General features: G+C 33.9%; 1 protein-coding gene across 1 annotated transcript; it reads left to right on the top strand.

The window, feature by feature from the left end:
• The first annotated feature begins 344 nt into the window (after window positions 1-344).
• LOC107804584 (uncharacterized) lies at window positions 345-4,877 on the top strand. Its single transcript, XM_016628499.2, has 4 exons — window positions 345-458; window positions 598-672; window positions 881-3,509; window positions 4,359-4,877. Exons 3-4 carry the CDS (start codon window positions 1,007-1,009, stop codon window positions 4,709-4,711), a joined length of 2,856 nt encoding a protein of 951 aa, XP_016483985.1. The 5' UTR covers window positions 345-458; window positions 598-672; window positions 881-1,006; the 3' UTR covers window positions 4,712-4,877.
• Window positions 4,878-16,222: the final 11,345 nt, after the last annotated feature.

The following is a 16,222-nucleotide window of genomic DNA, read 5'->3' as shown; positions in this document are numbered from 1 at the left end:
GCCATTTGCTAGGTTTTGTTTATTATAATTATCGAATGTAATTTAAAGGATGAAAAAGAAAAATAATCTCACATGGGCAATAAACTTTTTCAACGGTTAGAGAAATCCTTTTTTTGACAATCCCAAAAGGCAGTCAAAAGAGCATTTTGGTAAAATCCGACAAAAGCTTAAGCCTTTTTCCAACATATGTCCCTTCCCTTTCTTACTTTTCACTTCCAACCCATTCGTGTTCAAAACTTCAAATACAGGTCAAGGTGCGTTCTCGTAATTATCCAACAATTCTCTGCCCTTTTTCATTTTCCTATCACTCCTTCTATTTATACTCTCAAATTCTCACTCCCAAACCCTATCCAACCATCTTCTTTTCAAACCCTCATTACTAAAACTCTAGTTCTTTGCATTCAAGCTCTAAAAAAAGCCAAGCAAACCTTCATATATTAATTTACAGTTCACTTTTGGTAATTACTCTTCATCACCTTATGTTAAATTCATATTTTATTGCTCATCTTTCATTGTTTTTATTTTTGTAATTACTCTTTGCAACATATATCCATTATATATGCTTTTTGATCTAATTTCAACCATGTCTTGTTTCAGGATCCACTTCATATTTGTCTGGAAGATATAATAAATCCTGGGGTTCTTCATTACACAAATATTTAGTGCTCCCTGGTATGTTTTCATAATGATGATATAAATAGGAGGTTTTTTTGTTTTGTTTTTTTTATAGTTATATGTAATGTCAGATGTATATATCAAAAGATTCCACATAGAAAGCTGAGATTATTTTAGCTTTTAGTCCATCAACTTTTTCCTTTGTAAACCACCAGATCCCAATGTTTTGTCATATTAACAGAGAATTTTTTCATGCTGGTGACAGAAAATGAAGGATCATTCCTCTTAGCAGAAAGTTGGTTCAAGCTTTATTAGTCCATCTTAAAGTTCAAACAGGCTCTTCCCCTTTTCCATGCAACTGATGATATAGAGGTTTCAACTAGAGAAAAAAATGGCCAAGAAAGGATCAAAACCACGCGATAAGTTGATCATGTTCGTGTTCGCGTTCATGCTATTTTACATGCAGCAGTGTAGATGTTCTGAGCTCGAGCTACTTTTATCGATGAAAGCATCGATGAAGGATCCGTTAGGGTCTCTTCATGATTGGATTCCATCTCAATCTTTTTGCCATTGGAATGGTGTTATTTGTGATGAGTTGTCTCATGTTGCCAAAATTGAGCTCTCAGGAAAGAATTTATCTGGAAAAATATCTGAGAGTGTTTTCAACTTGCCACATGTTGAATCAATTGATCTCTCCAATAATCAGCTTTCCGGTGAAATTCCAAGCAATTTCTCATCTTGTTTGGCACTTAGATTTCTCAATCTTAGCAACAATAACTTCACAGGTCCACTTCCTCAAGGCTCAAGAATCCCACTTCTTGAGACATTGGATCTATCAAATAACATGATTTCAGGGAAAATCCCCGAAAATATTGGACTATTTTCGAGTCTCAAAGTTCTCGATTTTGGTGGAAATGTCTTGATTGGGAGCATTCCAAAGTCTATTGCAAATATTTCTAATTTGGAATTCTTGACTCTTGCTTCAAACCAATTAATCGGAGAAATTCCTGGAGAACTAGGTCTTATGAAGAAATTGAAGCTTATTTACTTGGGATATAACAATTTCTCAGGTGGAATTCCAAAGGAGATTGGTGAATTGACTTCTTTATATCATCTTGATCTCGTGTACAACAATCTAACAGGTGAAATCCCTTCATCTATAGGTAATCTCACCAATCTTAAGTACCTTTTTCTCTACATAAACAAGCTCACTGGCCCAATTCCAAGATCCTTATTCAATCTCAAGAAATTGGTATCACTTGATTTAAGTGATAACTTCTTGTCTGGTGAAATTCCTGAGCTTATATCCCAATTGCAAAATCTGGAAGTTCTACAATTGTTTGCCAATAATTTCACTGGTAGAATTCCAAATGCTTTGACTTCTTTGCCCCATATTCAAGTTCTTCAACTATGGTCTAACAAATTATCAGGTGAGATTCCTAAGGACCTTGGAAAATACAACAATCTCACAATTCTAGACCTTTCCACCAATAATCTCACTGGAAAAATACCCGAAAGCATATGTTATTCCGGCCATCTTTTTAAACTCATACTCTTCTCAAATTCACTCCAAGGCGAAATTCCTGTGAGCTTGAGCCATTGCAAAAGCTTACAAAGGGTCCGCTTGCAAAACAACCAACTCAGTGGTGAATTGGCCGTGGAATTCACTAAACTCCCACTTGTTTACTTCCTCGATATCTCGGGCAACAATCTTTTTGGATCCATTAGTGAAAGGAAATGGGATATGCCAGCACTTCAAATGCTAAATTTGGCTAGGAACAAGTTTTTTGGTACCTTGCCAAATTCCTTTGGTACCAAGAATCTTGAAAATCTAGTCTTGTCAGAAAATGGTTTTTCTGGTAATATTCCTCGAAGTTTCGGGCAATTTTCAGAACTAATGGAGCTGAAGCTACGTAGCAACAAACTTTCAGGTGAAATCCCAGATGAATTATCTTCATGCAAAAAGCTTGTGACTCTTGACCTAAGCCAAAATCAGCTATCAGGTCAAATTCCAATGAGTCTTTCAGAAATGCCAGTCCTTAGCCTTCTTGATTTGTCAATGAATGAATTATCAGGCGAAATCCCACCAAATTTAGGAAAAGTTGAATCACTTGTCCTAGTCAATATTTCTCACAACCATTTCCATGGAATTTTACCATCCACTGGAGCTTTCCTAGCCATAAATTCCAGCGCGGTGGTCGGAAATCAACTTTGTGGTGGCCGCGGCGACGAAATCACAAGTGGTTTGCCGCCGTGCAAAGCCGCCAAAAGAAGCTCAATTTGGTGGTTCTTCTTGACTTGTCTTCTTGGTATACTAGTCTTGTTAGTATTCTCAGCCTTAGTTGTAGTATTCATCCAAAGGAGAAGAGAGTTGAAGCTCAAGAAAGTTGAGAGTACTCAAGATGGTAATTGGGATATTCAATTCTTTGATTCCAAAGCTTCAAAATCCATCACCCTCAATGACATTTTATCTTCTGAAATAAGCAACACACAAATCTTTGTGAAGAAATTCAATCATGTGAAATTGAATATTCCAAAAAGTTTTTGGACAGATATTCAAGAACTAGGGAACGTTCGACATCCAAATGTTGTGAAGCTCATAGCTGCATGCAAATCAGAGAAATGTGGAATTTTGGTTTATGAGTACGTAGAAGGAAAAGATTGGAGTGAAGCAATTGGAAGCATGAATTGGGAACGTAGACAAAAAGTGGCTATAGGAATTGCTAGGGCTCTCAAATATTTGCATTTTTCTTGTTCGCCAAGTATTGTTGTCGGTGACCTTTCTCCTCGGAAAGTTTTCATCGACGGCAAAGATGAAGCTCACCTGAGATTGAGTCTTCCTACTATTTTCACTAGCAGCAAAGGTTTCAGCTCTTCAGCCTACGTTGGTCCAGGTAAATTTACCATTTTATCCTTGTCATAAGTCCATTACATATGAATAATATCTAGGGTTAATTGCTTGCTGTTTATATATTTCTCCTTTTTTGGAATTTATTACTCCAGTAAGAGTTTGTACACAATATCCTTCCGATACCCTACTACATGGGATTACACTCAGTTCTGTTGTTGTTATTGTATTAGCAAGAGGTTGTGATTAAATGAGAATAAACCATTTCTGTCTTTAATAGAAAATTAAAGAACATATATATTTATTTTTTAGTTTTACCTTAGTGATAGAAATATGTTTTAAGATTTTGTTTTGTTAAACATACTAGACAATACATAATTCTGAAGAGGGTAGCTAAAATTTTGATAGGAATTAATTTTCCATCTTAGTTGCGACACGATATGATAGGGCTGTCACGTTATGTTGAAAATTAATGTGCTAACTATAATTTTTTTAATTTGTATGTTCCTGATTAGAACAGAAACAGTTAGATGCTACGTTCTTGGTCTTTTTCTGGGTTCTGCTTTTACTTTGCTTTATTGTAGTCGCTAATATTATGATTCTTTTTTGGGCCATAACAGTCATTATGAGGTCAAGGAATTACGCAAACAAATTTCATGGAGGCAATCATGAATGTTTTTCTTCTTTGCTTCATGAGTATTAATGTAGAGACATGATTCTAAGCTTTATCATTTCGTTCTTTACGTAGAAAACAATAGATCTAGTCATGTAACAAAATCATATCATAATCCTATTTCGTGGCCCTTTATGCCATGCACGCAATAGGACTAAAAGATAATAAAATCTTTCCCATTCTAACTGTAATTTTCGTTTTTTTTTTTGGGTGTAATGGCAGAATACAAAGGAATATCTGAGAAGAGTGACATATATGGATTTGGCCTTCTACTAATTGAGCTATTGACTGGCAAAAACCCTGCTGATGCTGAATTTGGCTTGCATGAGAATGTCGTCGATTGGGCACGATATTGCTACTCAGAATGCCATTTAGAGACATGGGTTGATCCAGCAATGAAGAGTGATGCAGTGAATAATCAGAATAAAATGGTGGAAATGATGAATGTAGCACTGCAGTGCACTGCTAGTGAAGCAACATCAAGACCCTGTGCTAGTGATGTTGCAAAGACCTTGGACTCTTTTGTGAGATCAAATTCTTGTGGTTTAGGTTTGAAAAGGTGTTCTAGTGTTTAGATTTTGGGACTTTTAACTCCAAGATTTTTGTTCTGCCTAAATTACTTTTTCTTTCAGCTTCTGAGTGTTGCTCATTTTGGGATGCTATGTGGCATGCTACTATTTGAGTGTAAAAATGTAGATATAAAACTAAATGCTAATATATAGATTGCGACAACTTTTAAAATTTTCATTCTCATTGTATTTTATTTGTAGTATATGCAACATAGTGGAACTCCGTGCTTCTTATATATAGATAATTATTAGAGGGAAAATGGTTTTACCAATCTCCTATAAGGAAGTATATGTGTAGTTAATGCCCTTTTCGTATTTTGATCACTATTACGACTAAGTGAGGGCTACTCTTTTAGCCTTATGGTATTTAAAGTTATATTATGGTCAACCTAATATACGTCTTAATATGAATCTAAAATTAAAGTTGGCATGTCATTGAAGACTAAGGGGGCTTAAATGGATATTTATTATATTAATTTAGGAAGCATTTCATATTAAAAATAAAATCTGAGATGTCATTGGTTTTTAACTATTAGTAAATTCATTCGACATGTTATTGTTTTTGGGAAATCATATCCCTTTCATCTTTCAAAAGGCCAAATTTAGTATACGTATTATAACCAAAAAAACAAAAAACAAAAAAACGAAAAACTGTAAAGAGCGTATATATAGAATTAACATTTCATACCTCTGGCTTTAGTAATGTTTTGAATTTCAAAACTCATTTTGCTTCATCGGATTAGAAATAGTATGAGAATATGTCGATCGCTAAAATTGGAGGTAAATTTGATTTTAACACTAAGTTGGAGGCCGAAATAATTATTTTCACCCATTCATTTTGGCAATGGACTTTTAAGTCAAAGGGAATTTCCGAAACTTTTGGTTTTAATCACTGGCAAACAGTAAAGACCTTAGCTTCTTTCATTTAATCATTATTATTCCTTTTAGCAAAAGAAAAAGCGAGAAATAATATCTACACACATACATTTTGTTACTGCCAAACAGAAAAGACCTTACATTCCTTCACTTAATCATTATTATTCCTTTTGGCAAAAACGAAGAAATAAATATGTATATCTACACACACATATACACAACATACACTGACATACACACCCAAAAAATTCATGCTAAAGATTATGTTTCTTAAAGAAAAGTTCCGTTGTTGTGCTTATCGCCAAAAAACGCATTTCAAGAAAAAATGTCTCAAAGATAACAGTCAAGTCGACCACATATATGTATATAAAAAATCAAATGGCAAAAGAATATTCTTTTATTTCTGAGTGACAGCTTTTGTTCATAGCTATTGCTTATCTGAGAGCAAGCAAATGGTCCTCTCTCTGATCTAAAAGAACATTTTCATCAGAAGTAATTAGGGTCAATAGGTAAAGGGCCAAAAAGAAAAATTCTCAATGTTGGAGGGGACCATAGTACTAATTTCTGAAAATTCTGATGGTCCGATCGTATAGTTTGTCCTATTGTCGGATAGTCTTCCATTGTTAAAAACAAGTCTAATAAAAAGACTTTAACATACCAAAAAAAGCTGAATGCAAACTTGTAAAGTTTCTTTTAAGGCAGCAGATAATTCTTAAGATAGAGCTTTTATGCTTTAATCTCACATTTTTCTAGATTTTCAATAAGCCAATCGGTCAAATAATCTAATCATTAAAGATATAGATTTCTCTCCCATGCGTAATTTAATTGATAGGATCGAAAACCATATGTAATTGTCCAACCTTGATAAAAAATTTCAACATCAAACTTCTATTAAGTAGTACTAATTTTTTGTTCATACTAGATATTCGTATATCTTTAACCTAAATATTCGTATGGTTAAATATTATACTACATTACTACCTGCTAATCAACAAAATTATTGTTCACTTTTGAGGGTGAGTATTTTTATCGACAAGTTAACGCTTTATTATCGAAATGTATAACATAAGATTAAGGTTGGAACAATCCATGTAAGCTTAAGGTTTAAATTTCATTAGAGGCAAAAATAATTTAAGTGAATTCCTTTCATTTATTTTAATATTGATGGACAGAGAAATATGATATCTACATTAACAGGGACGTAACAAGTACCAAATAGATTAATGGGAAAATGATATTGTTTAACCACGTTAAAAATAATAGCCGAAAAAATATATTTTTTTTTTTGTGTGTGTTTGTGTATATATATGTATGTGTGTGTTATATACAAAAAAATATACAAAATTTATATACTTTTATAGCTATCAAATGTATAGCCACTCTAAAAATAATAGCCGATTATATACTTTTATATACTTTTATATATATATATATATATATATATATATATATATATATATATATATATATTTGTGTGTGTGTGTGTTAAAAAAATATATAAAATTTATATATTTTTATGGCTATCGAATGTAAATAATTTTTTCCTTGGCTAGAAGCTAGATTAATGGATAATTATAGCTTGAAGGCACTATAACACATGGTAGACATAATTTATGAAAGCTCAAGATTTTGTTCTTAGATTTGAACAAACGGCTATCGAACTAATGGAGCTGCGACAGTCATAATGTCGTATCATGTTTCTTAGATTTGAATATTTGAATGGTGATGATTGCACGTTTTGTGCTATAATTACTTGAAATTCTCTTCTAATTATTAGGACAGACTGTCTATTTGCTTCCAAATTCAGACTCATTAGTCACTAGGCAAAGGCTATGCCACATGAGTTGACATTTTAATAAAGCTTTAATAATTGACTAATGTTTTGTTTTCAACTCATGACAAAGTGAAAGAATACATTTGTAAAAATAGAATTACGCAGATTATGTGGAGGTATAGTATTATGCATGTCTCCTCCTACAAGTATTTACATATTAATTTCGCTTATTAAGTTGGTTCGAGATGCTAACTGTTGATTCATGAAGTGTTTTAACGATTAACGAATAATTGTACTTGTACTTAGTTCTGTCAATAGTAAATTAACTGGTTAATTGCAATTGATAATATGGTTGAATATTATGAATTTGGGCTAAATCAAGTATTGAACCAGGTAGTATAAGTGAATTATATGAAATGTTTTGGTAGAAAAAATTCTGGAGAAACTTATGAGTCCAGATGAAAATAAAATTGGTCAAATTGGCATCCCTTTTTGTATTGATGAATGTTAATGTATAAAATGTTAATCATGCATATTAATGTATAAAAAGTTATCTTTTTGAACGAAAAAACTTTGCAAATATTAATGTATAAAAAGTTATCTTTTTGAACGAAAAAAGTTTGCAATTCGATTAACAATTAAATATATCAGATAAAGTAGCACAAATTTACAGTTTTTAGTAATTATTAATTGTTAGGTTAGCATATTAAATAAAATTAATTACTAATTCTCTTAATAATAGAACCATAATTGATCGAGCCAAGCTTTAATCCAACTTTGACTGACTTGATGTCACAACCCGGTATTCCACCCTCGAGATCGTGATAACGCCTAACATTTCACTTGTTAGGCAAGCCAACGTTAGAATAGTTTTTAGCCGTTTTTAACAAAACACATTAATTGATACCAATTAAACTATAATAACTAAAATACATCTGAAATAGAGTATGAAAAACCATAATAACTGCAATATCTAGATACAATCCCAGAACTTGTATCACAAGTGCACGATCGACTAGAATAATACAGATAATGGTCTGAATGAAAGTAAAATTGTCTAAAATAAAATAAACAATTAAGATAGGGTAGAGGGGGATTTCAGAACTGCGAACGCCGAGCAGTTGTACCTCAAGTTTCCAATCCGGCAATCAATCCGAGCAATCTACTGACCGCCGCTAGGACTGACTCCAAAATCTACACAAGAAGTGCAGAGTGTAGTATGAGTACAACCGACCCCATGTACTCTGTAAGTGCCGAGCCTAACCTCGACGAAGTAGTGACGAGGCTAAGGCGGGTCATTATTATTATTATTATTATTATTATTATTATAATAATAATAATAATAATAATAATAATAATAATAATAATAATAATAATAATAATAATAATAATAATAATAATAATAATAATAATAATAATAATAATAACAGGAAAGAAATACAAGAAAGTAAGGCAATTAACTTATGAAAATAAACTCAATCCTCAGAATCAGTAAAACCAGTAACACTAGTACTCAGAATCTCATATGAAAGCATCGAAAGCTAACATCATACAACAATGAATACAAAACACACAATCTGTTGCAGCGCGCAAGCCGATCCCACCGTACAAACACAATCCTCCCTTATTTCACCCGTTGCGGCGTGCAACCCGATCCTACCATACCAACACAATCCTCCCTTATTTCACCATATCAATATCAATAATAACATGTAAAATTCGTTGTGGTGCGCAACCCGATCCCACCATATAATCAGAATCAATATCATATTTCTCCCTTATTTTACCATATCAAAATCACATATAAAATCCGTTGTGGCGTGCAACCCGATCCCACCATATCAATATTAATCCTCCCTTATTCCACCCGTTGCGGCGTGCAACCTCATCCATAAATAAAATCAATAAGTACAATCAATTTAACAACTCAAATCACAAGAATCTCTAAGATTAACGAATATGAAAGCAAAACCATAAAAGAATCTCGTACCAAATCAAGAAATGCTACAATTAATACTGAGCAACAAGACAAGCCAAACATATGATATTTAAAGTGTACAAGTAAGACAATTAAGGCAAGTAGCAATTAATCATGCAAGCATGGAATAAGTTAACATTTTAATATGAGAATAATAAATGACAAGTAGCAAGTTAAGGCGTAGGAAGCAATTAAAGCTTGTAACAGTTGAGTCATGGAATAAAATAATTAATGAATTGCGGAAAAAGCGTGAAAACAAGTATTTTGATGGCGTATATACAATTGTCAGCGCGCATATATGCCGCTACACATTCTTATAGCATATAGCTCAAGGGTTCCTAATTCCCTTAAATCAAGGTTAGACCTAACACTTACCTCGCTCCGCAAGCAAATCAAAGCTCTTCCAGGGCCTTTCCTCTAAAATCCGTCTTCAAACCAATCGAATCTAACCAAAATCGACTCAATAACATTAAGTAATGCTAGGGAAATCAATTATAATACATAAAGTTAAGATTTTTACACTTTTTTCAAAACGTCAACAAAGTCAATTCCGAGCTCGCTTGGTCAAAACCCGAAATTCGGACCATAACCCAATTTTTCATTCATTCCCAAGCCCGGTTATGTAATTAGTTTCGAAATCTGACCTCAATGTGAGGTCTAAATCCCAAATTTACAAACCCCCATCCCCCATTCTTCCCAAATCCCTAATTTTCTACCATGAAAGAACATAGATTAAGGCTAGAAATTATTGGGTGATGATGGAAAGGGAAAAAACAAGTTAAAGTACACTAACCTATGAAAGGGTAATGAAATTTCTCTTCCAAATTGCCTCTAGCCCGAGCTCTAATGAAAAGATAGTGAAAAATGGGTGAAATCCTGATTTTTGGAAGTTTATATGATTGGGCATCATGTGTTCATCGCATTCGCGAAACACCTAACGCGTTCGCGAAGGGCACTACCCAGTTGGCTTAAGGGATAGCGACAAACTCTACGCGTTCGTGTAAGCTTAGCCAACCTTGCCTTCGCGTTCGCGTAGAGTTAGACCCCCCCCTCACTACGTATTCGTGATAGAGTGGCCGCGTTCGCAAAGGCAGATCCCCAACTACTCTGCGTTCGCATCCAATTCCTCACCTTCGCGATGTGCAAATCCACCCCAGTACCAAACTACTCTTCGCGATCGCGAGGAAGGATTCATAAGACACCAGCAAAAGTAAAAAAATCTAGAAATTTTCTAAGTTCAAATCATCTGTAGCCTATCCGAAACTCACCCGAGCCCTCGGTCTCCAAACCAAACATGCACACAAGTCCAAAAATATTATACGAACTCGCTCGCGTGATCAAAATATCAAAATAATACCTAGAACTACGAATCAGACACAAAAACGAATGAAATTTTTAATGAAACTTACGAACATGCAATTTTTCAACCGGACGTCCGAATCACGTCAAATCAACTCCGTTTTGTACCAAATTTTGCAGACAAGTCATAAATACTGTAATGAACTTTTACCAAGTTCCGAAACCAAAATTCAAATCCGATAACAATAAAGTCAACCTACGGTCAAACTTATGAATCTTATAAACCTTTAAATTACTAGTTTTCAACAAATTGCGTTAATTCAAGTTAGGGACTTTCGAATTCAATTCCGGACATACTCCAGAGTCCTAAATCACGATACAGATCCACCGGGACCGTCAAAATACTGATCCAGATCCGTTTACATAAAACGTTGACTGTAATCAACTCAAATATGTTTTAAGGCAAGATGTCACATTTTCATCAATTTTGTCAAAAATAAAACCTTCTGGAAGAAGGACACCGACTGCGCACGCAAATCAAAAAGGCTAAACGAAGCTATTCGAGATTTAGAAACACGAAAATGAAGGGTAAAACTATAAATGACCTATCGGGTCATCACACTTGAGCATAGTCAAGCAAGCTAAAATCGCCAATCGAACACTGAGCTGACTCGATTCTGACCTATTTATGAGTTTATATTCTTTGGAGGAGCCTTGGAACAACCATAAAATCGTCTCCGTATTACTTATAGGAAGGGCGGATATAGTGTGTTACCAACGGGTTCAATTGAATCCATAACTTTTGATGCTTAATAAAAATTTATATGTAAAAATTTATTGAAATTGCAAAAATAGTAGATATGAACCCATAACTTTAAAACTATAATGGGGTTAATATTAAAACCCTTTAAAGATGAACCTACAGAATTTAAATCATAGATCTGCCTCTACTTATAGGTCATGCATTAGAGCCGTTAAAGCAGTACTAATTCTTGCAATACATTAGGTTGTATACATTACACTTCTTGAATGTAGCCCTTTCGTGGTCTTGTGTGAATGAGGATGCTTTGTATATTTGGCTGCTTTTTTACAAGTTTATATTCTTTCTTGCTTTTACTAAATGAAATTAGCGCTAATTCATGGGTGGAATCCACGTTAGGTCAAAAGAAGCGGGTTGAATCTGTACCCTTTCCAACCAAACTTGGCCACATTCTTTCTTGTGACCTATTTTACTTCCAAGTTCTAATGATGATGCTTCATTCTTTTCCCTTCTCTTTTTAAATAAAGAAACTGGATATTCCCTTGACAAAAACCCTTTTTTCTTCTGTGTGATCATTGACAAGAACCCTTTTCTTTCCCTTAGCTCAATGAAGGCTTTTTACATAGTTAGAAGATTCCATCCTAAAGATGAGTCTAAGCAAATAAATACTAAGAGAAGCTGACATTTTTATAGGAAAGCAAACAGCTAAGATTTGCTGTCTTGGATTTGATATTTGAAGGGTTACTTTCTTTTTCTTTTAACTCTTTTCTTTACATTTCTTAGGCTAAAAAGTTTCAATGTTTCAATTATTGTTCTTGGAGACCATGCAGAATTAAAGGATCCTTGCCTTCCTTCTTTTCGTCCAAAAAGCTCCTTTTGCTTCCAATATTTTGAAGAGGATATTCAAAGGTTCATTTCCTACTACTTTTTTTTCTTTCTCTTCTTTTTTAGTTCCTTTGTAGATCATGCAACAAACATTTTTCATGGCTGTTTCTATCATTTAAGACAACTGTTTTTATTTTATTTTAAAGATTCTTTTGTAATCATGATCATTTTGTATACACGTGACCCTTGGAATGCATAATACCAACCCATTTTCATAGCTCTTTCGAAGTCTTGACATGAAGATAAAAGGATTTTGAAGTTTTTCATTTACACCTTCATAATGTCGCATTACTTTGGAGGATAATTCTTTATTTCAAGCATTAACTACGTACCTACGACTTTGCAAATTTCCTCCTTTTGTTTAATCAGAATTCAATTTCTGATATTATTTAAGAATACATATATAGAGATCATAAATAGATCAATTCCAAGTACAAACTTTGATTGTTTGTAATTGGATGTTAACATAGTTGAGTCATTATTTGTCACACGACCTCTTTATGATGTCACAAATCAGATTTAAAGGGGATTCAATTAAAATCTTGTAACTTTTAGTGATAACTAAAAATTTACGGGGAGCTACCATTAGCGAAAGGTTGAATCCTTTAGTCGTAGCCATGTGTACACTTTGGTGATACAAATGGTCCCATTTATGAGTACGTTTGACCATTCCAAGTACAAACTAAATCATGCTTTTGATTACCTAGGAATTGATGAATTCAAAAGTGTCACTCAACTTCTATAAGTTAGCAGTTGAATTTCTATACATAGTGGAGTTAATAAGGAAAAATATGAGAAACTCAACATCAACGTCAAATGAAAAAAGGACAACACAGAAAAGTCTCTAAAGTATCAAGAAATTAAGATTTGGCCCAGTAGGTCAGAACTGTCAATCAAGAAAACACCTAGAATGAAGAATATTTCGAAATGTTCAAACACATATAGAATCTCATAATTATGAACAGAGAAGGAAGAAGTTGAATAGGAACAATGATAGTAGTGTGAGTAGTGCACTTGTGGGGAAGAGGAAACATCTCTCTCATCTCTGTGAAAGTCTGATAAGAACTCCCAAAACAAAAAAGAAAGGAGAATAATGACGTAAAAGAACTTGCGACGAAATGAAGTGCCACTCTTATGTACAAATAAAACAACAGCCCAATATAATTCCACTAGTGGGGTTTGGGGAGGGTAGTTTATACGTAGACCTTACCCCTATTCTAAGATAAAGAGACTGTTTCCGATAGACCCTCGGTTCCCTCCCTCCAAGAACTCCTCACCTTGCTTTTGGGGTGACTCGAACCAAGAACTTCTCACCTTGCTCTTGGGGTGACTCGAACTCACAATCTCTTGGTTGGAAGTGGAGGGTGCTCGCTATTAGAGCAACCCACTTTTATGTACATGTAATGTAATAATGGGAAATGTTCATATTTGTTCATGTACTAATTCGAAATAATTTAATTTTGTTCTCTATTACATTTTTGATTCATTTATATTCTAGTCCTTAGCAAATTATCTCATATTTATTTTTTTTATCATTATACGTAGCTCTACCATGAAATGGTAAGCCTCAACAAGTTCAAATTGTTCAAATCTAAACTTACCACTCAATTTTTGACTATTGTATAAACTCCCATAAATTAGAGCTCGTGGAATCAAGGGCAAAATTCAGGCTTTTTTAATTTCAAACGACGGGATAAGATTAGATCGACCAAAAATCCCGCAGAGAAAAAGTTAAGTAATTTCGAATAATTCACGGACAAATTTAACCCTTTTTCCTATAAGAATTCAACGTCTGAGTCAATGAACCAAAAATATGCATATCACAAAGAGTAAAAAAGAAAGAGTCTCACTCAAATGTGGAAAAGAGTTGGAGAAAAATAAATAGCAGATATTGGATTATTCACTACTGTATCTTTATTGTTTAATGATGGTCTCCCTCTATGTTGCTGGGACTCTCCAAAAAATACCGATGGGTGTGTGTTGGATCCTCTAAAAATAGTGTATTTTTGGAGGATCCGACAGGAATGCGGAAGCTATTTTGGAGAATCCACGCAATATAGGTCTGCCTAACGCACATTACAGCAGGGGTGGCTTATTTGGAAAGAGAAAAAGGAGCTAGCTACTCAAATTATAGCATTTCACTCTCTTTCTTAGTAACCAAAAAAGTAATCTAAAGAATCGAGAGGAGTTGATACGGAGTAATAGAAGCAATGGTATATAAAGCAGCTTATCTTAATACATGTAGAGAATATTTACGTTCTTCTTTTTGTTTAACCACCACTATTTGAAACTCACCGGCGATGCACAAGGCCCATAAAGAGAAAAGTGCTCTCTATCTAATTTTTTATTTTTTCAGGGCTCGAACTCAAAATTTTTACCTGAGCGTATCACATTCCTTCACAGTATGTATCTTTCTACTCCTGAAATAGGAAACGCATCATAATGAAATAAAGATTGGCAAAGTTATTACTCCTAAAACAAATTGAGATGCCTTATACGTCACTCAATATCCATAATGGAATGTCATGAAAGTAAGTAGTACATATGATGCTGGCCTTCTTGTTTCATCACAATGGATTTGTCCTCATTTATGAGAAGATAAAGACGGATCACATATTATATGTATGAATATAAAAGCTAAAAAGGTCCCATAATTATAAGAGTAAAGCAGTAGAAATTGGACACCACACCATCCAGGAAAGTGGAGAAAAAACATCACTGTTTGGTTAGCTAAAGAAGCTGCTTCATCTCCACTTGATATTAAAAGCTTTGATAAGTGCTAACCATCTTGAGTTTTATTCTAGTTACTTTTCCTTTTTTTCTTGGAAAATTTCAAAGACCCCCTTTAAATTTTGCTTCATGCATGAAGTTTGTGATATCACGCTCACATCCTTTTTTTTTGTGACAAGTGTTAGTTTTTTTAGTTTTGAATAATAATATACTTAGAATATTATTCAATGTTATTAAATATGAGTTTCAATGATGAAAAATAATATATCACATTTGGTGCAGGATCACAAGAAATAAAACAAAGAAATCAAGACTCCATATCATTCAAGCATGGAATATGGGAAACAATCCATCAACGGAAACAAAGGAAGTGAAAAATATCAATGACTAGCTATGAAAAAGGAAGAAGCAGTGGAAATCCGGAAGAAGAGTCAATCAATGATTTGATAGATAATTGACTGAAGCTAGTATAGGAAGGTCCCAAAAATCAAAGAAAAATAAGAGTGAAAAGTTCTATACTGGAGATCGTTAAAGCCTGAAATCAGGGATCCATCATCAATTACTCAAGTATCGGAAAGATCTGCCCAGCGAAAGAAAAGCCTGTCAAGTATACAAGTCAAGGAAGATCAACGGAAACCTTACTTTATTCTTGGAAAGAATCAATTTGCAATTCGGTTCAAGGATCAATTCCCTTGGGTTTGTAATCTCTCAAGATTCACGTCAATCAAGAGTCACAAAATATATATACATATGTTCCAGGCTTGAAGCAGATATACTTTGAACAAACCATTATCATTCTTGTTGTTCTACTCCAAACAAGCATTGTACTTCTTTTTAGATCTGTTGTGTAATTAGTGAGAGAAGAAAAAGAGACAAACATTGGTGAGGCATTGTATTAAGAAGGGAAAAGTGACATAGAAACTAAGTTGTTGGTGTAAAGCTACATCAACCAACTTGTACTCGAGACACTTCAAATACTAAAAGAGATCACCCTTGCAACCCAAGGGAACTGGACGTAGGATTCACACTGAATCTGAACCAGTATAAAAATCCTGGTGTCTTTATTTCCTGCACTTCATTTCTGCATTGTTATTATTGTGTTCTTATCTCTAATCGACTAATTGGTAAACTAGTCAACTACTTAAACTACTGAAAATAAAAATCGTCAATTCACCCCCTCCCCCCTCTTGTACTTTCAATTAGTATCAGAGCTAG

The sequence above is a fragment of the Nicotiana tabacum genome, chromosome 23 (assembly GCF_000715075.1).
Source record: "Nicotiana tabacum cultivar K326 chromosome 23, ASM71507v2, whole genome shotgun sequence".
NCBI lineage: Eukaryota > Viridiplantae > Streptophyta > Magnoliopsida > Solanales > Solanaceae > Nicotiana > Nicotiana tabacum.
Note: the sequence above shows the minus strand (reverse complement) of the source record. Positions and strands in the feature narration are given on the sequence as shown.